This window comes from Brienomyrus brachyistius, chromosome 1 (assembly GCF_023856365.1).
Source record: "Brienomyrus brachyistius isolate T26 chromosome 1, BBRACH_0.4, whole genome shotgun sequence".
NCBI lineage: Eukaryota > Metazoa > Chordata > Actinopteri > Osteoglossiformes > Mormyridae > Brienomyrus > Brienomyrus brachyistius.
In genome coordinates, this window is record NC_064533.1 from 40,891,920 (window position 1) to 40,918,451 (window position 26,532).

General features: G+C 39.0%; 1 protein-coding gene across 2 annotated transcripts; it reads right to left on the bottom strand.

Annotated features, from left to right (window-relative positions):
- Positions 1 to 136: 136 nt before the first annotated feature.
- rbm26 (RNA binding motif protein 26) lies at positions 137 to 25,497 on the bottom strand. 2 transcript variants are annotated; one of them, XM_049031413.1, is made up of 22 exons: positions 25,060 to 25,497; positions 23,313 to 23,431; positions 22,730 to 22,866; positions 22,429 to 22,517; positions 15,751 to 16,034; positions 15,367 to 15,636; positions 12,465 to 12,707; positions 12,194 to 12,334; positions 11,424 to 11,564; positions 11,205 to 11,313; positions 10,649 to 10,802; positions 6,081 to 6,239; positions 5,863 to 5,982; positions 5,706 to 5,774; positions 5,467 to 5,589; positions 5,273 to 5,359; positions 4,936 to 5,100; positions 4,713 to 4,817; positions 2,791 to 2,994; positions 2,500 to 2,586; positions 1,962 to 2,075; positions 137 to 1,433 (listed from the first exon to the last, which is right to left on the bottom strand). In XM_049031413.1, exons 1-22 carry the CDS (start codon positions 25,116 to 25,118, stop codon positions 1,344 to 1,346), a joined length of 3,069 nt encoding a protein of 1,022 aa, XP_048887370.1. In that variant the 5' UTR covers positions 25,119 to 25,497; the 3' UTR covers positions 137 to 1,343. The 2 variants fall into 2 exon arrangements, with proteins under 2 accessions (XP_048887370.1, XP_048887362.1); XM_049031405.1 differs by having other exon boundaries at positions 10,649 to 10,805.
- Between the last annotated feature and the right edge of the window lie 1,035 nt (positions 25,498 to 26,532).

The following is a 26,532-nucleotide window of genomic DNA, read 5'->3' on the forward strand; positions in this document are numbered from 1 at the left end:
GGACTCATCTGACCAAAAACAATACGGCCAGAAGTTTTAGATCACATAATACTGCATTGAGGAATCAACAATTTTAGGCAAAATAAAGATCTTTAAAAACTGCATGGCAGCAAAAACACAACTTTCACAAATGGCATAAATAATCATGTATATTTAGATATACACTGATGAATTCAAATATGGTGATCAAGTACAACAGCACTTAAAATACCACTTTGGCACTAGTCTCACACAAACACACACACACACACACACTTCATTGACAATTAAGTGGGAGGGTTGGCCATTCTTCTGGATCCCATTAGGCAAGACAGCTTGAAAAGAGGAATAAAATAGGTTAATATTGCAGCAACAATGACAGCTTAACCTGTTGAAATGGAACGCAAGGTGTAGATACCTTATTTTATACTTTCAAAATTTAACATAGAAATTAGGGTGAAAAGTGACCCTACAAACTAAAAATTCTCATTACTTTAAATTATATAGGAAATTCCCACATTTACATTCAGCTTTAAGTTAAGCAACCTATAGGCCTCCCTTATCTGCCACACTATACTGAAGCCTATCTGATCTGTACAGTGCCTGCATGTCACACTCCATTTACTTACCTTCACCATACAAGACACAAACACACTGTCTCTTACCTTGCATAAGGGTACCCAAATCGAAGCTTTAAATGGATTTTTGCTCTTTCTGTGAGGACGGGGGATTGGGGGAATTTGAAATGGTCTTTTTTTCTGCTCTTTTTTAATGCATATTTTCTCTTTTGCCATTTCCAATGTTTTTTTTTTTTTTTTTTTTTTAATTTTTAAGCAGTTATGCTAGACCATTTCAATTTTTTTTTATTTTCACATTTCAAAATAAAGCCAAGTGACTAAATCAATGCCATCATACAAATCATTAAAATTCATACATAAAATATATACACAAAAGCAACTACCAAAGGCTAAGTACACAAAGCCTACTTATGCAGCTCTAGTAACTTTACCCAAAAAAAAAGCCCAAAGGTTCTTTCAATTTCCCATATTCATTAAGGAATTCAACATATCTATTCCATAATATGGAACCATGACTGAAAATAAATCTGGTCATTTTTAAGACCAAATTAAAAATGGAAAAAAAAAACGTACCAATTCAGTTTAACAGTTTCACATTACATAAAAAGCTGTACTTCCTGTTATTACTACAGTATAGTGAATAACATTGTTTTTTGGAAATATTTTCCAAGCAAATTTGTATTAAATGTTAAATTCTAAGTAACTAGTTGTTAAAAACAAGCATTTCAAGAGAAAACTGTTATATAAGCCTCCTGTTGACGGTCCACAGTGGGCCCCCAGGTGTCTTCATCTTCTCCAGGATCGAGGTTCATTGTCATCGTCCTCTTCGTCGTCATCCTGCAGCAATGCATTATCCGCAAGTGGTGTATCCTGAAACTGCAAGCAAAGATTTAAATGACATTGTTATGTATTCTCTTAGTAATATAGAAAGCAAGAAGGCTACAAATACAGCAATAGCACAATTGTTAGAATCAGAGGCACCATTATAGTCAATCTGAAGTGGAAAACTAGAGCTGAAGACAATTTTAATTAAACTTCTTCACACTACTACTGGCAGAGGCCTTTATAAACCATTACACACAGATACAAAAAGGTTGCAGCCACTCAAAGACCAGACGCACTACCTATCAATCATCTGACTAGCTGGTTTTGCCCCCAGGGTGCAAATAGTCTATTATAATGTACCTGCCTCTTAATTTTAAGGTCAATGCCTGTCTATGGACTAGGGGTGGGCAATCTAATGATTTCATATCGTGCTTGATCTTGAAGATGTCCATGATGTATTTTTCACTGGATTTTTACCCTCTGTACTTCAGGTCTTAGTATTGGATCTGTTATTCGGCAGTCAAATATGCACCGTGAGAAACACCCCATAATGTGTAACTAAGGCTGGATCCCACTGACCTCCTCATCTTCTGGCTCCATGTCTTCAGCATCTATAGCACAGAGGGATGCAGTAGGCTTATGCCAGGACAACTTCAGGTCCTGGTTGTTGAACTTCACCCCATGGACTGCAGCCTACAACAAAACTTGAAAAGTGAAGGCAAGCAGTAGCAAAAGAACCAATGAATTACCAATCTGACCCAGGTCCAAGTCATTAAAGGGTATGGACCAAGTTTCAGTGAGGGCTCACACTCATACCTCTGTACAAAATCCTGTAACAATGAGCTCAGCAAAAATATCAAGAATTCCTTTTAGTTTTGCCTATAACAGCACATGTCTATTATTGATACAATTGATGTGTTTTGAGATATATACTGAAAAGGGTTAATTAAGACTGAAAAACCCAGCAGATGCTCAGTTCATTTAATATATACCATAGGTTCTATTGGGTCTAAGATCTAAAGAGATGATGAGGTGAAATAAAAGTACAGTATCTACTTGCCCACAGTCGCTTCAGGACACATCCAGCCCTGCAATAGAGCTAACAGGCAATACTTACCATCTCGGCCTCTGCCCTTGTCTTGTAGGTGATTACGGCACTCAGAGCAGTCTCATTGATCTGGCAATCTTCGATTTCACCAAAGTGCTTGGCAAAACACCCATGCATTGTAATTAAAGTTTATGACAAAACATCTTAAATACATAAATTTTCAGCACTGTTTAATGTTAATCGTAACAGTGTAAGTGTGCTCCAGTACCTTCCAGAATATTACTTAACACATCTAGCAGAGATTGTTCCTTTACACCATTTTTGAAATATAGCTAAATAGGGGGAGAGAGTTAGACTTACTGCAAAATGGGGGAGGAGGTCCACCCGGTCCTGTTCTGTAAACCCTGAAATCTCCAGAGCCCGTGGGCGATGGTCTACTACAGCATGGATCAAGACCCCCCTACCCCGGCCTCTAATCCCATATCCCCTACTCCGCAGGGACCCACGACCACGGATATGGGCACCTCTGCCACGGCCTGAGGCCAGGATACCTCTTTTGGCAGCCTGCAGAGGAAAAGAAAAACAAAACAGGGCAAGATTCCACAGCAGTAATCGTTACACGAAGAATGTGGGATTCACACCAATGCAGCAAAAATGAAGTTCAGAAGAGTAACTATGCATTAGCCCTCCAGAGTCGGCCATACCGCCGGCCAGATAACAGAAATTTCGTCAAACCGTTAAAAAAAACCTCTGCGAGTTTTTGTGACATAAACATTTAAAAAACACCCTCAGAAGGTCTACTTTTCAAATATATATAGGTAGAAACTAAATATATCTTTACAGCTTCATGATACAAATAAAAAGAATAAGTGTGACTGACTTAAGCGTCTGCGTCTCAAAGCAGCTCTGATCGCCTGACCACTTGCAAATTGCGCTATTCGCATGATAATGACATGATAATCTGACTGTTGGTATTGGGTAAAGAAATATACAAGTAGACCCATTGTGACTCAGATAAACAAGAGCACAAGTCTGGTGTTTAGTGTTTACACTGATCGGCTACAACATGGCACACGGACACGTCTCTGCTACAGAAGCTTTGCACCAGCGTTGCCACTTTCAGCAACGAATCTCATGCCTGTGTTCATTGTAGCGTTGTTCATTCGCATGCGAATGTGGTTTGAATATGTGGTAATGCAGCCATTTAGAATTTGAATAGCGATCTTCAGGTGAGGGCAGCACTACATGCCCCTGATAAAGTAAAACAAAGAAAGGCTACAAGGTTTACTTTTTTGCCTATTTAACCTAATTTTAAAAACTTCAATACTTTCGACAATGGACGTTATGAAAAGACAGATTATGGATTTAGTCAGTATTTTATTTCATGATTCTACATAAAATATTTCAGCGACATATAAACTGAAATACACAAGATACTCAGTCCACGATGCCCTTGTCCTCACAGGGTTAACAGTGAATTATTTTATTTCCGTTAACTCTGCATAGGCACTGCATCATATTTATTGTTTTCTATAGCGACTGCTCAGTTTCATTTTTCATTCCATCTACAAATAAACTGTGAAAAGGATTTTATTGTTGCTACTTTTCTTGCATTTCAAACTACCTTTCCAATGTATTGGGTGTGGGGTGCAGTCACATTCAAGACTGATGGGCCATTGACAGTATGCAAACTACTGCAGGTGTGGGGACATCTATCATCAATATTCGTTGTGTAGGCCACTGACTTTGAGGGGAAAAAAGTGTCACTCCAACTTTAGTAATAAAACCAAACAAAATTTCAGAATCTCATGTGTAGCCAGCCCCTGTGCCTATAAGCTTCAGAGCTCAAAAATCTTGGCTAGAAATGTTTATAATGTGATTTTTTACAATGTCTGAAAATTGGTTTTTGAAAAGTATGTTTAAAGTTGATTTTAAAAAATAGAATAACATTCTAAGTGGTCTCAGATTATTGGTGGTGAGTTTGTGCTGAATAAAAGCACAAGTAACACTTTTGGATAAATGTTTTTTTAGATAGGTGAAATATTTTAAAATGTCAAGGTATGTCAGACTACCCCGAAAGTGGCTGAGAGGCCTCAGACTCCAGAGGGTTAACAAGCTCTTGAAAGAACACAGTATATGCAACTACTGGTTAGTTTTAGCAACACTTGTCTTCCACTTCAAACACTTGTGTCTTATTGCACACCAATGGGTGCAGAAAGCCCCCTTGTGGTGTGAGATATAAATTACAGAAACAAGAGAATGCAGAGATTTTGAGGGGGTACCTCTAGCTGTAACTGTGTGTATTTCTTCCTCAGCTGTGCAGTGTCTTCCCCAGCTTGCATCTTCTTGTACAAATCCAGCTCAGTGTCCAACAACTCCTTCTGGGCCTGTAACCCAATTACAAACCACATCATGGTACCAAGCTTAGTAATATGGCTCACAGATTTTGCAAGTGTAGCCAGATTATCTGTAAATCTAGAGACAGAAAACATCCTCAAAACTCACCTGAGCTTTGCTTTTAGCGGTCTTCATAGGATTACCACTTGAAACGGCTTTGAGCTCAGCCTGCATCTTGGTGATGTTTCTAGTGAGTGTGGTCAGCGTTTCCATGAATTGAGATTTGTCCTCTGGTTTGATGGACTTATTTTTCTCCAATTTGGATATCAACAGCTATAAAAATAAAATCACATTTCTATGTTAGGAAAAAGTTTAATTAATTAGTTAAATCATTAGAGGTGTTTGGAAATCTCTCGCAATAGGTAATTGGCCAGTGCATTCTCTTAGTTTTGCTTAAAATGGAAGGACCAAAGTCTCTGCAACAAACAATGCGATGACTAATTACTTTTTGTGTTTCAATATGCTTCTCCAGGATCTCCTGCTTCTTCTTCCGGACATCTTGTTGAAGCTTCAAGGCTTCCTGTAAGGCTTCCTGTAAGAATTACCGCATGTGTAAACATGGTCAGTCCTTCGCACAGGGAAGGGTCCACACATTTCAACCCATGTCAAATGGCAGCATTTCATCAGGGACTGCTGTACCTGTTTCTTCTTAAGAGCCTCTGAGGCAGCACCTGGGTTCAGGGAAGGCAAAGTCCTCTGAGAAGCTTTTAATGCTTTTGGATTGAACAACGTTTTGGTCAATCCCGTTGAAGTTGAAAGAACCTGCAGGTCATGGATGAATAAACAGGCTTTTCAAAATTCCTGGAACCTTCAGAAGGACATCTAAATCTTTCAACAACCTGGATCATTTCATTTTCATATAATCTGACGGAATATACCTTTCCTACAGCAATGGCCGGTTTTATGGAAAAGCCCAGCCGATCTTTCACTGGAACTTTAGCTGTGTTCTATTGGAAAGGGTAAATGAACACCGCTTTATCAAAACCATAAAAGACAGGGTAAAACACTGAAGCAGGGAGTGAGGCTGAAACCCACCTGCATGGCAATGCCTGACTCCTGGGGGGGCTCCAAGTTCCCTGTTGGAAGGGGGCCCAGGCGATCTTTAACGGACTGCTTGAGGGCCATCGCTGGGGGCTGCTGAGTGGCCTGCATAGCCTTATTTAACGACAGAACCGTATCGTTACAGGTGAGTGACCCGGGCTCTGACTGAAGTTATCGAAAAGCATTAATATGTCAATTGCCAGGGTGCTGACCGTCTGTGGCTGAAGATGGGGACCAGCGTCTTCGCGGTGCCAAAACACCTTGATAAAACGGTTGTTCAGCACAGCCTCTGTACTTAGAATAGCTCGTTTGGCCTCCTCGTGTGTTGCGAACTGGATGAGTGCTCCTTCAGGGTCGTTCTGGTAGGCAACCTAAAGGGCATAGTGAATGGCCTCAAATTCTATTCCAATATTTCAAATGTTCATTTCAAATTAATAATAAACATGTTGCGGGCAGCATAAAATGGTATCACAGACCAGTATTTTGAAACCTTGTTTGTGTAGATTTGCCATCCGTCTCATATTTTACAGTAAAATGCAGTGTTTGGTGTTGAACCAATACGATACACAATTTGACCTGTAGTTTCACTCAGGGATTAATCTAGATGTGTGTCCTGCATCCAGGACGCATTCATTCTCTATCGGATGCAAAGGTTTTAATACTGTGCATTCCGTAGGACGCAATAGAAATCGTTTGTCTAAAACATATCGCTCTATTTCGCGGTGCTTATTTCATATCGACACGGTTGTCCTCGGCAATGTAGCAAGTTATTTGATTAGCTAATAAAACACAGGTGCCCATATTTCGACAAATGGTATTTGCTGTAGTGTTGATTACTTCACTGCGCTTCATTTTAGTTGCCCATATGCTGAACGACCAGGATGCCGCTGAAGAAAGTTCACAGTCCTGATCCTTCACAACGGAAATCCATCAGCCAGTCCATCGCCAGAAACATTAACAACGGATTTAAACAATAATGAAACAAAAGCAAAGAAAATACGCAAGTTTAAATGCAAATTGCTATCCAGGTACAGCTGGCTTCAGTACATAGAAGCAAGCGATGAAAGGTCTGACTTCATGTTCTGTTTGGTATGTGAAGTCTGTTGTATATATTTTGTTTATATAATTTATAGATTTTTTACACATTTTACAACTTGGGACTCATTGTTTTAAAACGTCAGTAATTTTTAGATTTATCTCTGATTTCACTGCAAAGTTTAACCATGATACTGTGAAATAGTTTTATTGCCGCTGTCAGTTCGTATAGTTAAAATCATTTATTACAATAATGGAGAATTCCTCCCTTATGTGTAGGACATGGGCAGAATTTTAAATTTTCAGTAGGAATTCAATAAACAAATGCATGAATTTTACAGCATTAGCCAAGGCAGGGTTCCCACTCTTTTTAAGGAATTATTTTCCAAGACATTTTCAGGAGCTTTTTCCAGAAATTCATGACAGGATCTGGTCAGTCATACACTTTAGTCGCAGGCTTAATGCCATTTTAATTTCTCTCTGATTATGCAGGGACTTAGTGTCACCGGCATGCTAAATTACATAAAGGCTACACCAATTAATGCATTGATGTATAAGGGAGTTGTTTGACCTCTTATTGTTACACTCTGTTTTTAACTGCAAAACATAAAGAAATAAATGCCTCTAGGATTTTAGAAAACTATCCAAACACTGGCATATACGGAGCAATTCCATAATGTTGAGTATAAAGTTGTTGATCACACCATGAAATAGGCTACCATAGTGACCTAAATCTCAGTAAAAGTTACTTGCATATTGCATATTACATCCATCCATTTTCCAAACCGCTTAACCTACTAGGTTACACAGGGCACACGCACACACCATTCACTCACACATGCACTCCTACAGGCAATTTAGCAACTCCAATTAGCCTCAGCATGTCTTTGGACTGCGGGGGGAAACCGGAGAACCTGGAGAAAACCCAACGCTGACATGGGGAGAACATGCAAACTTCGCACACATGTAACCCAAGCGGAGACTCGAACCCGGGTCCCAGAAATGTGAGGCAACAGTGCACCACCATGCCGCCCCACATATTACATTTTATGTCATTGTACATAGCTTTATTTGATACAAACAATGTTCGTATTAAAACTGCATAAAGCCGATTTATTGCCTATATCATGTGTATGATGCCTATAACACTAATATATGCAACAACTGGCACGCGACAAAAGAGAAAGTCAGTTAACTTTCAACTGGTCGCTTTACTGGGAATATACCAGCTGTAGAATTTGCAAAAGTCAATGACAAAGATTATAATAAATAACTTATTTTTGTGGGAACAGAAGCTAAAAACATCCATTTTAAATCATGATAGCCTTGCCATCAATTTCTGAGTTGAAAACTTGGTTAAACTAGAAAGAAAATTAAGAACAAAAGATAACAAAACTGTCAGTTGCACCATATGCACTGTGGTCATACTTAGTCATGCAATCAGCAGAAATTTCAATTGATGAACTAATGTTCTCTTGTTCTCCTGTCAGCTACTGACAAGCTAGAGCAATGAGTGTCAAAACTCAAATATAATGGGTTGTATTAAGTTGACGTCATTGTCCAAGGTACGCATAAATGAAAACAAGGCGACGGCCATTTTACCGGGATGCGAGTGTCAACAGCAGCAAGAAAACCCTGAATCTCAGTTTCTTCTGTAAACCTTTGGATTGTACAAATCAAGGCAGAGACCGAAGAGCTGCCGGGAAGGCTACAGAAAACTTGGCTAAAATCCATCGATCAAAAGACCTTGAACGACGGTACTGTCAAGTGGCGGCACGTTCTGTGTTCTGAGAATGGGCAGAATTTCAGTTAAATGCATTAAAAATGTGTATTCGTTTCCTTTTGAGCATTTTGTAATTTGTATTTTGCGGGACGGAAAAAAATCAGATGGAAGCTAATTTGTAACAAAATAGATTGAGAGATTGTATTCTGTCCATTTAAAATACTTAATAAAATGCCATTTTAAGAATGTAAGCCTAGCGATGAACAGACTTAAATATAGCCTATCGCCATCCTTCGCTTTATTCCAAGGAAAGAAGCTGCTTTGATGAACGGAGCAAATTGACTATTAGTGTATGCAGTAAAATAGGCATATATTGCTGACTGAATGTCAGTATGATGATTAGCAGTGCTGTGCTCTAGAACTTGTAAATTAACTCGCTAGCCTCCTAAGGCTTTATCATATATGGAAACCTTCATTAGTGAGAAATCAGGCTAGCTAGTTTTATTCCTAATGACAAAGTTAATTTCTATCATCTAATTGTGGGAGTTTTTATAGCCACTGAGCCTGTGTAGAATGGAGTACCCACTGGTGAACTAGACGTTGCATATCATTTGCGTCGTACTCACTGGTCCCATTTGTATTTTGAGAGTGTACATCTAAACAGTTTCTTTGAGTTTATGTTTGGTACCCGACTCCAAGACAAAGCTGGCAATTCACGCATTATGATAATTTAAGAAAGCGTTACGGCGCCTCATTGTGCCTGCATTTACACTTTATGGTTGACTGTGTGGTATATTACTTCCTTCAAATGATACGAAGAAATGCCTCAGTCCCTGTTTGCCTGAACAGAATACAGCTTTTCATAGTCCTGAGCACTCGCTATACATTTAGTTTTTATGAAAACTAAAACATTGAAAAGAAATACAGAACTTTATACATCTGTGCGATGGCTGTCTCCGACATTCCCTGGTAAAATAGACGCTACGCACAAATCGTGACGTATTACGCATGTAACTTAATGCAACCCATTGCCTATACATGTCTCAGTAAGTGGAGCTATGACAGTGGCCTCTGCTGCGCAATCATATCTAGACTTACGAACAGCAAACTGTTTCAAACAGAAAAATTAAGAAGCGAAAACAGAAATAAAATTCCAGGACAAGATTATTTCCAGGACATCTGCCCATTTCTATCAGTTTCCAGGTCATTCCAATGACTGGAAAATAAAGTTTTCCAGGACGCATGGGAACCCTGCAAGGCATTTTTAGTGGAATCTGCTTCCCTCCTCACGACAAATGCTTTGCGTGTGAGAAAACAACTTTGGCTAAGTTGAGATCATCAGAAACATAAGCCATGATCGAGACACAAGACAGAAAAAGATAATGATTGATTTGAAAAAAGATGGGATTGGTGACTCAAACACCGTGATACAAGCTGAACTGCGAGTTTTGTGATCTTTTGCACCCCTAAACAATACCTATCAAGCTACCTACCGAACACACTTCCTACACCACACTGCTACTGGTGGCACATTATGGATTTCCAGTACAGCTGTGGCTGAAATACTTCTCACAAATAGAGAAAACAAATCAGTAGCTATGTATAACCCAAACTCAACAAATGTGGAAGAGGGAGCTAGTTATGGTCATATCAGGAAATGATACTGATTGGTTGTCCGTGTTAAAAACGTCATTCTATGCGACAATATTTTTATGTAGCAACTACTAACTATGACGCAACTTAAGCATCAGTAGTACAACTGACAAAGAACACTACCCTAGTTTATAAAACTAGCTAGTTTCGACATATGATTTAATGTATACTTTACATCCAACCTTGAGATTGAACTTACACTTAGCTGGTACAACTCACTGCTAAACTTTATTAGGAAAGTGCCTTAGAGTTATACTAATTTTGCACAGAAAAGTACAGAAATTTCAGACTGATCACAACATATCAACTACAATATTTATTTACTTTGTCTTAGATATAGCAATAAAAGCTGAAGAAATCCAGCCTTACCTGCAGGTTAACAATGGTCCCAAACTTACTGAAGTGTTCATTGAGTTTGCTGATGTTGTTAAGCTCTTTGGGAATCTGCCTGACATCCAGCTTTGCATTTGGTGAGCCAAATGGCATCTTGTGAAACCCCTGATTAGGTTTGTTAAAACTGTGCCTGCTTAAAATAAAAGATAAGTGTATAAAATGTAATCAAAGTAATCATTCACTATACACAGAAGAATAGGTCTCATAAGTTAAGATCTGTTTACCCACATGCTTTTTTTACTTTTTACATCACTGCCACCAAGAGGACTTTCGAGGAACTGGAATTATACATTTGCAACTACAGTGCACCAAAAATTAACTGATGCGACACTTTTTAAAAACACGTTTGCAAAAACACTGAATACATGCTATGGTAGGGATCTGCTATTCCACAGGCACTTCTGACATCCATAAGCAGCATGCTGAACGTAACGGGGGGGGGGGGGGGGCATGCATTTTCTAACATACAATATAAATGTTTTCAATGAAGACAGGTGCATATTAATATGAAAAAAAGGTGAATCAGACTTACTTGTCAAACCATGGCTTCTTTGCTGGAATTCCATCGTTTAGGCCTGCAGATCGTTTTCCGGAGTCTGACTCAATAACAATCCTGACACTATTGCTGTTTGAAAGTTTTTCTGCAATGATAAGGAAACTCAGCATCAACATTTCTGGCTTAACTTACTAATTCAAAGCAAAATATTAGAGGTGGGAGCAACAATTTCCCTGTAGACTGAGACAAGCATACCCCGTGGGGGCAGGTCCACCTCCCCCATAGTCAAGCCGATGAGATTTGGTCTCTGCGCGTGCACTCTGTGCCTATACACAGGTCTGGAAGAGTTGGTGATACTGGGAGCCTCAGGATTGTACATGTCCGTCTCAAAGGTGTCTGAGTGTCCAAGGAAGCATGGAAAATACAAAGCTGTGTCAATCAAGAGCTGGCTTAAATAAGAACTCGCCTGACTGAGGACTAATGTGTGATACAGAAATATCATAAACCTGCCTATAGGCACCACCAGTTACTTCCATATGCTTCTAATCACAAGTTCTGCATTTATACTGAAATGCATTATTGTAAGATTCAACCATGAAATGAAGGCTTAATGACATGTGAATGCAGTCAGTCATTTTCGACTTTACACAGTTACTTAAGTCTTGCATTACAATTACTGCAGTCACTAATTTACTAAGGTCTTAATTGTTCAAGGGCAACAAAACAGAAAAACTGAATATTGAATAAATTGAAAATTTACACTTAAATTTTTCGACTTTTAGCAGTGAATTCTCTCACAATCACAGCAATTTGTCTGTTTGCTTTACCATAAAAAAAAAACGCGTGGCTGATTAATTACAATAGTTTTCAATAATCAGAACATTCGCACAATTAATTGCAAATCAAAATAAAGACAATGTAAGAGCCCAGTAAGGCAGAAATTCTGTGCACACTATGAAGGATCCAGGATCAGGGAAACACTGATAGAGCCACCGCTACACAGAGCAGCTCCTTGAAAGCCATACCTGATGTAAATAGAGGTGTTGGGGACTGCGGTGGGGGGAGGCGAATCCCTGATGTGACAATAGTGGGCACAGAGCTGGTGATGGAGTTCGGGGGGGCATCCATTCCCGACGGCTGAAGAGGGGGGAGCGGCGGTGGCGGACCTACATGAAGATCATCATGCTCAGAAGCACCTATGGCAAAGTCTATTGGACACCTTTGCTTTACATTTGCAACTACAGCACAACACACAATCAGTTACTAATTTAGTACTATGCTTATGGCTGGCTGTACCTGCTATAGGAGGAAGGCTGGGTGGCAAGGCCCCTGGAGGAGGCACTTGCGGCCGCAGGTTCACTGGTGGTGGTGTCATGAGGGGCGGAGGTGGTGGGAGTCCTGGAGGAGGTGGTGCCTCCACCACGGGGAGGGGCTGTGCTTGAAATGGAAGAATGCTAGGTAGGTTCACGTCCTCCACAACCACTGGGTCGCTGCCGTGGTCAAATGGGCACATGTCACCACGCATGCAGAAACCTTTCTCTGGAATGGAAAAGACAGTCATCAGTGCCAGTACTCCATCCAATCAGCTGTAAGCTGATATTTTATTATCATGGTAACAGTGCAGCTAACTGTAACCATGAAGCTGTTGATAAACCAGAACAACTTAATATGTAAAAGTTACCCCACATCAATAGTAATTGACAAATCAGTGAAATGGGAATGTTAGCCTCCATAGCAGTCAAGCTGCATCCATAACTATTAATCATGATAAACATTAACAGCAAATGCTAAACACATAAAAAAAAAAACATTTAGCATATTAAATGACGGCTAATATATTAAATGTTTTTTTATTATTACTATTATTATCAGCATACCGCTTAATGTGCTTGGTAAGCAATGGAAATTAACGTTATTTATTACCATGAATGTCATTGTTTGAAACTAGTCACAGTCCCCATGACCGGGAAGTTTGCTGGAAATTCCTCCACCTTTTCTACAATGGGCCCCTATGGGAGTGCCACCATTCATTTGTTTCTACCGGTTACACGTAATGCAGTATAAGCATTTTGTGCGACAGTAATAATCCTTCATATGAAACAGTGTGATCACTGAGCAGTACATAGTCTTGTGGAATAAATGAAGTATTGAATCAAAGAATTTGGATCAAGGATTTCTTGTAAGAGTTATTCAAGTGACTCAATGAATCATTGTAGCCCTAGTATGCACCTGAATGTGTAAAGATTCTTACTTCAAAGACTACAACCCTGTTTCCAAAAAGCTGGGATGCTGTGTAAAATGTAAATAAAAACAAAATGCAATGAACTGCAAATCATATGAACCCATATTTAACTGAAAATAGAAGAAATACAACATATCAAATGCTTAAACTGAGAAATGTTGTTTTATGACAAATATGCTCTCAATTTGAATTTGAGCCAGCAATAAAAGACTGGAAAAGTTGTGTAATGCTAAAACAAAACATCTGGATGAATATCTCACAGGTAATATTAGATTAATTGGTAACAGGTCTATAAGATGATTAGATAGTAAAAGAGGTAGAGTCTCTGTGGAGTGAAGATGACACCGTGTTGACTGAGCTAAAGAGGAGAGGGGACCATCCAGGCTTGTTATCAGAGAACAGTTCAGCATCCATGATGGTACGGGTGCATTAATGCCCGTGGCTTGGGTAGCATGCACATCTGGGAAGGCACCATTAATGCTGAATAATATATACAGGTTTTGGAGCAAAACATGCTGCCATCCAAACTTTTTTTTCCAGAGAAGGCCTTACATATTTCAGCAAGACAATACTAAATCACATTCTGTGGATATTACAACCACATCGCTGCATAGTAGAGTCCAGGTGCTAGACTGGCCTGTCCGCAGTCTAGACCTGTCACCCACTGAAAACATTGAGTGCATCGTGAAACCAAAAATTCTACAAAGGAGATCCCGAACTATTGAGCAGTCAAAATCCTGTATCAGGCAAGAATGAGACATTCCACTCCAGCAGCTGGTCTATTTGTTCTATTTTCAATTAATTATGTTTCGTAAATCATTGAATTCTATTTTTATCTACTTTTTACACAGCATCTTAACTTTTTGGAACCGGGATTGTATATGATTTAATTACAATCATCTTGAATCAAGTACAGAAAAATCCTGTCATAGGGGACTCGCTTATAATGGAATATCGTCTATGACGGATGAAGTCCGCTGGTCCCAGCCATGTGCCTTTAAGAACATGCAGAAAAAGCATCGGATATAGCAGACTCATACATAATGGAATTTCGCTTATAATGGACAAACAATTTGGTCCACAGGGCCGCTTTTAGCTGTAGTTTTGTTCACTATAACAGACATGTAGGCTCTGCCTACAAGGGGTGTGGCGTGATGGTGATATCCAGCGCAGATACGCAGTCGGGATTATTAATAGTCACATCTGGTCAAGTTAGATAACTACACATACAATATAATAATCTATACCACAATTGTGTTTGCTGGGGTGTGGCATGAGTAAATAGTGCCCTGTAGTTGTGTTCTGGGCATACAGCAACTCTGGATATAATGGACTGTTTTGACAGGTCCCTTGAAGTCTATTATAAGTGGATTTTACTGTATACTAAACTTGTACAGTACTGTGCAAAAGTTTTGGGAAGTCTAAGGAAATGTTCAAAACTATTTATCTTGGAAATGTGTATATTTGCTCAAAACAAAACACACAATTTAACATTAGAAATTTGCTAATTAAAAATACCACAAAAACTAACAAGGATATCTTGTATTCTCCAAAAAGTAACTGACATCACATCTTGTTGGATGGGAAGAAGGACACCTCTTTCAGACACTTCTCCTTAGGGGACCCCAGACTTTCCATGTATTTAAGTCAGCTGGTGGTGATATTTATTTAATTAGTTAAATAAACGTCAACTAGGTATTGATTTGTCATATAAGGTTTGATAGTAGGCAAACAATGCACAGGTGTACTGGATGATTGCTGCAAATACTGGGGTATATTTTCTTGAGGTTTTTAAATGATCACACTTACTGACATCAGTTTTTGACCAATATGAAGATCATTTTAACATTTTGACTGCTGAAGAGTTTTGCACATTAATATTTTTTACATTCAACGTAATATACAAGTCATAATAACCCAATACGTGACACGCATACTGTTTCTCAAACACATTACCATCATAATCTCTGCAACGTTTCCTCTGCGGTGCCCCCTGGCCAAAGGAGCTGTGGTCCAGCGTATGTTCCTCGTGGAATTCCGACCAGCTTTCCGTGGTGCTGTTGCCGTGGTGTGTGGGAGCGATGACCGTAATGGTGCTGCTGAGAGTAGGCACTGGGAAATGCCCAGAAGAGATGCCGGGCACCAGTGGTGCAGGAGTGTAGCTCTCCGGGGGCTCTAGCCTCTCCACACGGTCGTGGTCATACTTTGATTTGACAGTGTCCCTTTCTGTGGTTAAAGGCAGATTAAACCTTTCATTAAAAATGAATTCCAAAGGCGGCCGTTCAACACATTACGTTTCATTAGGAAGAGCAGTAGCTTAACAGAAGACATGTTGTTGACCTCGACTTCTAGTCCTGCTCTGGCTCCTGGAACGACTTCTGCTTCGGGACCTGCTCCTGCTCCTGTCCCTATCCCGATCACGGTCCCTGTCTCGATCTCTCTCCCGGTCACGATCACGATCCCGCTCTCGGTCGCGGGGGCGGTCCTTGCTCCTGCTGCGGCTGTAGCTCCGACTGCGCCCCCTCCTCCGGTTATATCGATCCCTGTAAGAGTCCCGTCTGGGAGGCACGCGGTCATAGTCACGCTTTCGGGAGCGGTCATCCTTTTTGCGATCATCACTCCTTCTGCGTGCAACAGATGAACACGAAACACTTCATTAACAATAAAGTTTGAAAACAAGTCAATTCAATCTCAACTTCATTTTAAACACAAAAACTTGCCTTCTCCACTGAACAGTAACACCCAAAATACTCACTGCAACAATCAAGGAAGTTTCATAAGCAACAACACAAAGACAGTGGGGGGCGGGGTGGTTATTGTGAAACAATGGAAAACTCCAGAAATTCAAATTGTTTCATTTAAGGTAATTTTATTTCTACAACAAACTATGTCATTGCAGGGCTTTAAATAATGGACACCGGCTTTTTGGCACTATATAAACCTTATTAATACCTACAATTCGATCAGCGCATTAGAAGTGTGCCTGAAATATTAGGGGCATCACAGCATGCCTCTCAAGTCAGTAATCTGTATAAATTCAGAGCATCCTTATGTTTAGTGGAGCACACCATATGCTGCTGTTTGGGTATATCATGGATGCGATAAACTTTTAGGAGGATATATTGTGGATTTAAAAAAAAATAAAAATGTTGGTGGATGGTGGTACTTTTTGCACTCATGCCCAACATGTTTCCCAGTAAATATAGTTCATTTACAAGCCCAACACGCACGCACACACACTGGCACTATCAACCAACATAGCATAAGTACAGATTTCAGCCTAAACATTTTCTCACATATTCAATAGAGATTCTAAGGTGGCAGGTAGATAATTTTATAGCTTTATTAATTAGTGTATTTAGCAACTACAAGAACAAAAAAAGTTATTAAAAAGCCCTCCATACTAATTGTAATTTAATGTACAATATTTAAGGTGGCTTTACCTTTTCTGGTGGTTCAGCATCCAGAATAGCACCTGTCTGTTCTCTCTTCAGGTGCTTGTGTATAGCGTTAGTGCCGAAACTTTGCGCAGTGTAAAACCACCTTTTTGTTTTGTGATAATTTGAAAAACTCCCACAATTATATAGTGATATTGAAGGAAAACATTTATCACAATGACCTGAAGCATTTTAGAAATCAAAAAGATAATTTTAATGTAATCGACTGATGTCTAATTGTGGTAGCCCTAGCTGATATTATGCAACTAAATGACAAGTTCTCAGCAGGTAATACATATAGGCCACTCTGTACACAGCAACATGTACAGTCACCTCCAATAGTATTAGAATGACAAGGTCAAAAATTTGAGTTTGAGACCAAAAGATGAATATGATCAGAGATCAGAAGAAAGAATGAGTGCTACCATCAATCCTGTGCCATGCCAACAGTAAAGCATCCTGAAACCATTCATGCATGGGGTTGCTTCTCAGCCAAGGGAGTGGACTAATAATTTTGCCTGAGAACACAGCCATGAAAAAATGGTACCAAAACATCCCCCGAGAACAACTTCACTTAACAATCCAAGAACAGTTTGGTGACAAACAATGCCTTTTCCAGCATGATGCAGCACCGTACCTAAGGCAAAAGTGATAAAAAAATGGCTAGGAGAACAAAACATCTACATTTTGTGTCCATGGCGAGAAACTCCCCAGGCTTTAATCCCATTGAGAACCTGTGGTCAATCCTCAAGAGGTGGGTGAACAAACAAAACCCCACAAATTCTGACAAACTCCAAGCATTGATTATGCAAGAATGGGCTGCCGTCAGTCAGGATCTGGCTAAGATGTTGATTGACAGCATGCCAAGGCCAACTGCATAAGTCTTGAAAAGAAGGGTCAATACTGCAAATACTGACTCTTTGCATAAACTTATTGCAATTGTCAATAAAAGCCTTTGACATTTATGAAATGCTTGCAATTATACTTCAGTATACCATAGAAACATCTGACATCTAAAAGATCTACAAACACAGGAGGAAGAAACTTTGTGAAAACCAATACTTGTGTCATTCTCAAAACTTTTGCCCATGGCTGTACTGAGCAACAGACATTCAACAGGTTGGCCAAGAAATACAACAGTTAATAACAAACACTGCAGAGCTTAATGAAAAAGCCAAAAAAATGTCAGCATCAACAGGGCAGAAGACATCACAATCCACCATTCAAGGAAGACTTCAAGAGCAAATCACTCTTCAGCAGTAAGAACTGGAAAGAAAGACTGGAATTTGCAAAACTGTAGAGGTGAGCCACAAGAGTACTGGACCAAAGTTTTATGGATTGATAAGACTAATTAGCTTCTACCAAAGTGGGGAAAAGGCCAGTGTGTGCAGGAAGAATCATGATCCAAACTATCTACGAAGCAGAGGGGAGATAGTGTTAAGGCTTGTATATCTGCTTCTCGAAATGGCTCACTAATTTTTATTGGTGATGTATGTTGGGCTCTCCCTATCTGCACGTGGAAGTATGTACATAAAGATGCACCAATAATGAAATGCGCTGAGCAATCCTTCCAGCTGTGGTGTAAGAGTGAGGCAAGAATGAAGTGGTCTATAGCTGATTGTTTTTTTTTAGAGAAGAAAAATCATGAGGCTGATGGAGAGAGAGAGTCAAAGAGGTTCAGATTAAAATATTTTGCAAGAACAGTAATTTACCGTTTTCATGTTTGTGGTTGTCATTCGCAAGTTAGCTGTGAACACCTAAACAAATATTTCTGGAGCTTGCAGAAAGATTGCAAAAACGTAGACATAAGAACATAAGAAATTTACAAATGACAGAAGGTCATTCAGCCCATCAAGCTTGTTTGGGGAGAATTTAACTAATAGCTCAGAGTTGTTAAAATCTTATCTAGCGCTGATTTAAAGAAACCCAGGGTTTTAGCTTGCACTACACTAGCAGGAAGACTATTCCATACTCTAACTACAGGCTGTGTAAAGAAGTGCTTCCTCAGATTTATTTTAAAATGTTCTCCTGCTAATTACCATTTATGGCCACGAGTTCTAGTATATAAACTAATACTGAAATAGTCATTTGGCTGAAAAGCATTCAGACCTGTTAGAATCATATACCTGAATCATGTCCCCCCTTAGTCTCCTTTGCTCAAGGCTGAACAGATTCAGCTCAGCTAACTTCTCCTCACAAGAAAGACGATGTGTAAACTTAAAACAATACTGAATATGATTTTGGGAACATGAAAATCATATAATTATCAGTAATAATTAATAATTAATAATAGTTATTAGTAATACATGTGTCACGTAGATGTCCGAGTGACAGGAATTTTGCGTTTGTTACTTTTAAACTTTTTGTTGTCTTTAATGTTACATTTTAATAATGAGCCCAAAGTTTCCCCAGTCCATACAATAGTGTTGGGCGGTATACCAGTTCATACCAAAAATCGTTTTTTATTATTGTTATATGATATGAAATGAATTTGTCTCATATCACAATACCGGTTAAATAGCCTAAACAATGTTCGGAAAGTGGCGCAACCAGAAACTTTGAGGGACCTTTTTCACTGCTCCATTGCTAAAAATGTACCACAAAAGATGACAAATGGAAAACAAAGCTGACACTGAAGTTGAAAATAATGAGACACTGGGGTTGTCAAAAAATCTATTCTCAGATACTAATCGATATTGAAAAGTAGCATCTGATACTCACTTTCACCATTATTGATACCAACAGTGCAGTTTCCACCTCATTTGCCACACTTGAGCACCGCTACAGCACAGGCGCGTGTACACACACACACACACACACACACACACACACACACACACACACACACACACACACACACACACACACACACACACACACACACACACACGCAGCCCCTACCCTCCTCTCAACAGCTGCTGAATGCAATCGCGCTGGTTAACACGCGCATATCGAGTTGGCCGAACATGGCATATGCTGCAGCTGAAGGCACTTTGCAGGCTACTTTAGAGAAAAAAAAACACACCAAAATATTTTGCAGATGAGCAAGGAAAGGCTAAGGATGTCGTTAAGCTTCTATGCAAAAAGTGTTACAAAGTTGTGGTGACGAAGTCAAGCACCCCGTCAAACCTGGCGAAGCATCTTAAAGACCGACATTCCTGTCTTTGAGAAATTTCGCGAGGTCAGTAAAGCTCGCGTTACAGCAACACTGAACTATTAAACATCAAAAATGTTAACTTGGCCGGCGCACACCTTAACATTAGCCATTTATCTATAAGCAGTTAGCCAACAAACACGTTAGCCGCCTGTTATTAAGGTAGCAGATAGGCGCAATGGCTAATAATAATAGTTGAAGTGGGAACAAAACAAACGTAAAACAAAAATGTGTCCTGTAAAATGGGGTAAACGCTCAGTCATACTTAAAAAAAAAAAAAATGCTGTCGTGTACCGTGAAACCGATATAACCTTGAAAAATACCGTGATATATTTTTTTGTTATACTGCCCAGCTCTAATGTACAGGTGCATAATTTAGATGGTTTGTATATTATATAAAAATGTCTTGCCAGAAAAAGAAAGCAATTTGGCATGCAGTGTACAGTAATGTTTAAGAAATTGGTAATAGACTTATTTAAGGCTAGCAGACATACGGGTAGCTGCTAGGGGTGCCTTTATTTTATTATAAAAGTATTATTTGCAAATTGTCACATTTGTGGGGATTTTCTACCCCAAACCCTCACTACTGTGAAGGGTTACTGTATAAAGTCTTGAGTCACTGTCAGCCTTTCATCAATACAAAAATCAGGTTATGCAAATTAGGACTATTCATTAGCATGCAAGGTGAATGATTAACACCATGCTGCACTACAAAAAAGGGTACACCCAAATCATGCACTGGTGCAACCACCTGGGAAAGCTGATAGCAGCGGTGCTATCACTGGAAAAGTCAGTCTGAACCCCAGAAAATGCATCCAAACTTCAGGCAGCAAGACAATGATCCAAAACGCACAACCAACTCAATAAAAGACTTTGTCTGGGGGAAAAAGTCGAAGGAGTTAGACTGACCAAGTCAATAGCCAGACCTTAACTCAGCTAAGCATGTACTGAACCTCCTGAAGGGGATATTAAAGGGAGATACCCCCCAAAACAAACAAAAACTAAAATGAGACTGCAGAAAAAGCCTGAAAAGCATTACAAATGAAGAAACCAACAATTTCACTACAGCAGTGAGTCATAGGCTTGATGCAGTTACTGCATGCAGAGGATAAGGACATGCCACTAAAAATTAAAGGTCATTTACTTTGACTCTGTTCCTATAAATCCTATAAAAGAGTAAAAGGTCAAATTCTAAACTTTCATGCCAAATTCATCTTTTGATCACAAACCCAAATGTCTTCAATGTATAGCAAATACAAATGTTCCAAAAGTTTTGTTTCAATCAACTTCACTTCAATTAAATTCAAAATACTTTGGCCTCTGAGAGACAATTCAAGGCAAGCATGAAAGCAAACAAATTTCTCACTCACACACACACACACACCAAAATACTAAGAATCCTCTGACAATATACTGACGTTGTAAGACGATCTAAAAAAAATACATACAGCAACAGAAAAAAATTGAGATCACAGTTTCACTCATTTCTCAATTTATGAGTGTGAATCATATTTTCTTGCAAACTCCAGCCTGGTTCTTCCCTTCTCATTGATGAAGGGGTTCTTCCTTGCTTTATGGGACTTCAGTCCTGCTTGTAGGAGCATGATATGCACTGTCCTAGCAGTGCAGTTCAAGCCTGCACTTAATGTCTCCCATTCCTTCTGAAGGTCACTTGATGTCAGCCTATGATTCATACAAAACTGTCGGACAAGTTAACGGCTATCTCTGGCATTAGATTGTCACTTCTGCCCTTTACCTGGCTGGTTTCTTATCATTCCCAGTGTCTCCAGCTTATTTGTGTGTACTGCTGTCTTAAAAAAATTTTAACCTGGAAGCAATCTGCTGCTTTGCATAGCCTTCTGTCAGCAGAACTACAATTAAGCCAGGATTTAAAATGCGGGTTTAAGAATATAGAGTGGTCTCATTTTTTTACGCAGCTGTACGTATATACACTGACATTAAGATTAAAGTGCAAGTTAAACTGCAAGTGCCTTCATCAAGGTAAACTGACTCTCTTGCACTGTTGCTGTTCACCAATCTGATGAATTCTGGAATAAACTTAAACTTCCTCCTATTTGTTTTACATGCAGGCTGTCTGAATTGCATTCCTGATGTAAACAGCTAGAAGTCATCAGAGGACGTGTGGGATCATTGACAATCTTATATGGTTTTTAAGGCATATATTTATTTTTTCAAAATAAAGTTGCACTAGAGTTCTTTGTGTTTGCCCAATAATTTTTGAGCCGAGGAGGTAACTGCAATTTCCAAAATGAGACAGTGTGTCATATTAATCAGGCAAGATCAGTACAAAAAAATATGGGCATAAGGGAATATAAATTCAGCTATTCTCAACATCAATGGTCCATGTTACAGATACACCCCACAAGAACAGATATGAGCTGACAGATTATCCAGCCATTCCCTCACCTGCTGTCTCTGTACCGTGAAGTGGACTGGAGAGGGCTGTGCGTCACCCTCCGTGAGAATTTTTTCTCCTTGTCATCTTCTTTATTGGGCTGGAAAACAAGACCAGAACATGACTGGTGGATTCTTTGAGTTAAGAAACTAACATAACGTAAACAAATAAATGCAGCACAGTGACTAGGTAGGGAAATCTGGGAGACCGTATCAGCAATAATAATATCCCAGTTGCTTTCACTACAAGTTATACCAAATAAAAAAGCATGAAGATAGGATCATACTGTTATATGTTAAGCAAAAAGGTTACCTCTTCTTTCTTCTGTTCATCTTTTTCTTGCCGCTGGTAAGCTTCTGTTTTGACGACTGTCAATGACTGCTCAAACTGAGGTAGATAACTCTTTGTGTTCACAGCTTCAAAAAGTTTATCTACAAAGATCTGTGTTTCTATGGGTACAAAATGGATTTGTATCATATTCCTGGATCTAGGATTCAATACCTTTTATCAGAAAATTTCACTTTCAAACAATAAAAAACTTAATACATGAACTGTCCATTGTGAACAATAGTTAAATTTCCTTCTAACAGAACCCATGCTTACAGACATGGTAAAGCCTTTAGTGGCCAACACACTTTTATGTGACAAATTATGGTGACATCTTAAGCATCATAATAAAGAAACATGGATAATCTAAAATCATTTACATATACACAGAAAACTGCTTGATGTAACAAAGCTGGCATCTTGTAACCCTGTAGCTGTTTAACAGGATTAGCAATTCACAAACCTCTGCAAGTGAGCTGTATACAACATCCAGTTCATATTTTAGGCAGTATATTTTTGACATCCTTGAAAAGGAGCAAAGGTCCAACATGTGCAAGCATGAATTTACCTTTCTGGAGAAATACATCCAACTGGTCAATGCATAGTGCTTTCAGGTCTTTCTCTGATTTATCCTTCTTCACCAAGGCGACAACATATTTAGCCAGAGCTGACGGGTCAGCATCACATCTAAAAGATAAAAGAAAATAGTTACACTTCACATGATCAAACACACAAACAAAACAAACTAGATTTCACTGTCTTGTACACCGATGAAACTGAAACCACAAGTGCTTAATAGAAATGGAACTCAACCCTAACATCATCTATCAACTGACAACTCCACAAGTTTATTTATGCGAAAATCTTGTACTCAATCCCCTCCACTGACAAATTCTAAAATGCTCATACATCTGAACACCAGCATAAACTGATTACATGCATGTGATTATCTGCCAAGCATTTGGATTCACTCCTTAGCAATTAATTCTGAATAAAAAAATTAGGCAACCTTTTTTACATACACTGCATAAAATGTTCAACTGAACCAGGCAGAATACAGTACATTTTCAGCTCAACTTTCAAATTACAGAGACGCTATGTTGACGTTTAAACTTAGTGATTAAAGTGGCGCACATTAATTAATCAAAGATGTTTCCCGATAACTATGACTCTTAGAATCTTATATAAAGATATATCTTACAAAAGGTATTTCTTATCCTTATGTCCGTTTCCTGAACAATCTTAAGAGACTGCTTAAGGGAGAGCTTCTTGAGTGCAACCTTAAAAGGCACTGAACACCTGATTGGTTGACATCGATGGCTCGAGAATTGATTATATATACATTTACAGCATTTGGCAGATCCCCTTAGCCAGTGAATACATTCTGAATTATTTCCTCCATGCAGCAACTGCTTGACTGCCACATGAGGGAAAGTGGTGTTCTTTGTAAATAAGACTCCAGAAATCTTTCAAAATATTGCATTAATCAGAACTGGGCAGAACCTAAAAATAAAATGCAAAATTAACAAACAAACATCTAACCGTAAATATGATTTTCGCCGACTGGGTGCGCAACCCCGCCTCCCCAGATTTTAGTACCCTTAAAGATGTTAATCTTATTTTAAATGAAGCGTGTGAGCCGACAACGGCGATAAGGGACAGCTAAGAGCGGCTCAGGCCAACCTTAACGAAATATTTTACGGAAGATATACTTAACTAAGAACGTTTCGGGGAACATCGGCGGAACGTAAAGAAACAACAAAGGCAGACCTTACGAACGATGTAGCGTTAAGAAAGTTTCGGCAAACCCACCCCAAGACATTTATGCTTGTTTACAAACTAGGAAGTCATCATTCTGGAAGGACTGACTGATTGTGTGAAGTGAAGATAAACTCGATAAATTGCTTCGCATTCGCTAAGCAGTAACATAGAAATAGCAAAACGTTGCGTCAGCGGCGCTAACGGTTTGTCAATGTTGCACGTTAACATTTAACTTGCGACGCATAATTCCGTTATATGTATCAAATAAGCTTTAGTAACGACAGCTGCGGACACTGAACTATTAGCTGAACTTGATACAAATGTTACTTGAACAAATAAGTACAGTATGAATAAATTTTACTTGCAACTCCCAGCTGAAATATTAAAAGATCCCCTCTGTCATACACAATTTAACTGTGATTAAATAGAAGCAGAGGATTAAATGTTTCGTGGTGCAAAGCAGTCTAGGTATTAGACAGACAAAACATGTTACATTTAGAAGTTAGCAAATTAAATAGCTAGCTGGCTGATTTCACTAATCGGGTGCTACTTACATTGGTTCAAGGGTTTTTGAGAGCCAGGACTTCAAGGCATCAAGGTTCTCTATAATCATTTTTCAGAAAGCAGTCTACCTTCCCAAATACAGTAGGGCTTAACCCTTACAAGGGACAGGAGGCTAAATAAACCGAAAGTAGCAACACACGCGACGTGCAGGCAGCGTTAGCTACCGTCGCTAGCTCAAAGGCCGCACGGAACCAAAGACCTGCTTAACTATGCCAAAGTACGCCCTGTTTCACTCAACTTGCTCGTCCTATTTCTAATGGGAAAGGGGGAGATTCGCAGATACAAGAACGAGTGTTCCGTGATCGGCGTGAAGCATACAGCTAGTTGAACATGCAAATATATTGGAATCTTTTCCAGTAGTTTTCACCCAGTCTCAGCCCCGCTCCGTAAACATGGCGACTGTTGACTCCCGCGAGAAACATCGCGAGATAATGTATGCGTCCCTCGAACATTTCCTACGTCAAGTACGTTCTACGTACTTCAAACCGCGATGTGAGAGCTATATGTTGTAATTAAGCACCTGTGATTTCTGTGGGATAGAAGAGAAAAATGCCATACATATGTTTTATCACTGTGTTTATACAAAATTATTCTGGATAGATATACAACAGTTTATTAAGAACAACTTCAAAAACGATATAGTGATTGGCCTATTTGATGTATTTATTTTATGTTAAAGGTAGTAATTTGATGTTAAACAATCTATATGTTATTAATTTACTTTTGTTATTGGGTAAATTTCATATACATAAAGTGGGCAAAAACCAAACCAAACTTCACATATTTTCTAGTGGAATTTACGCAATGCGTAGGCTAGATGCTATTCAGAAGTTTAAAAACAAAAAAGCACAAAAACATCAACTTATCAATTCCTTCCAGTTGCCTATATGTGATGTGTGTGTGTGTGTATTGGATTATGTTTGTCTATTGTATACATACACCCCTGGCTGTTCATGTTCATGTGTTATAATGCAGACATATGTCATTGTACCTTATATTGATTACTTTAAAAACTATGGTTTGCCAAATAAGAAAAATGTGAAAAGTGGCAGTTTGCGCTCTCTGCCCCCGCCCGCTCTCTGATGTTTTATGTCTGCATTAGAGTTTTTTGTTTGTATTTATTTTAATTTAAAAAGCATAAATTGACCATTAGAGTCGGCGAAAATTGTTCTGACTAAATCATAGTATTTCATTCTTAACTTCTGATTGTTATGAAGAAGTTACTTATCTGTGTAAACGTATATTATTTGGAAAAATTGTTACTCGATAAAGTTTTATATAAATCGCAAATATGATTATCGCAAATCTGTGTCTTAATAATAGGCACGCTGCCGTATAATACTGTATTTATACAAAAATGATTTTGAACTAGCAAATTCATCTTCACTCCTTCAAAATATTAAACTTAAAATCCATGACAAGGGAATAGTTATCTTAACTGATTTTCCCGCGTTCCTACATTC

Coding starts and splice junctions, on each gene's coding strand:
- rbm26 (XM_049031405.1), bottom strand. CDS start 25,118: ATGATTATAGAGAACCTTGATGCCTTGAAGTCCTGGCTCTCAAAAACC. Junction 23,432..25,059: donor TCAAAAACCCTTGAACCAAT/GTAAGTAGCACC, acceptor TTTATCTTTTAG/ATGTGATGCTGACCCGTCAG. Junction 5,983..6,080: donor CCCATCTTCAGCCACAGACG/GTCAGCACCCTG, acceptor TCGTTAAATAAG/GCTATGCAGGCCACTCAGCA.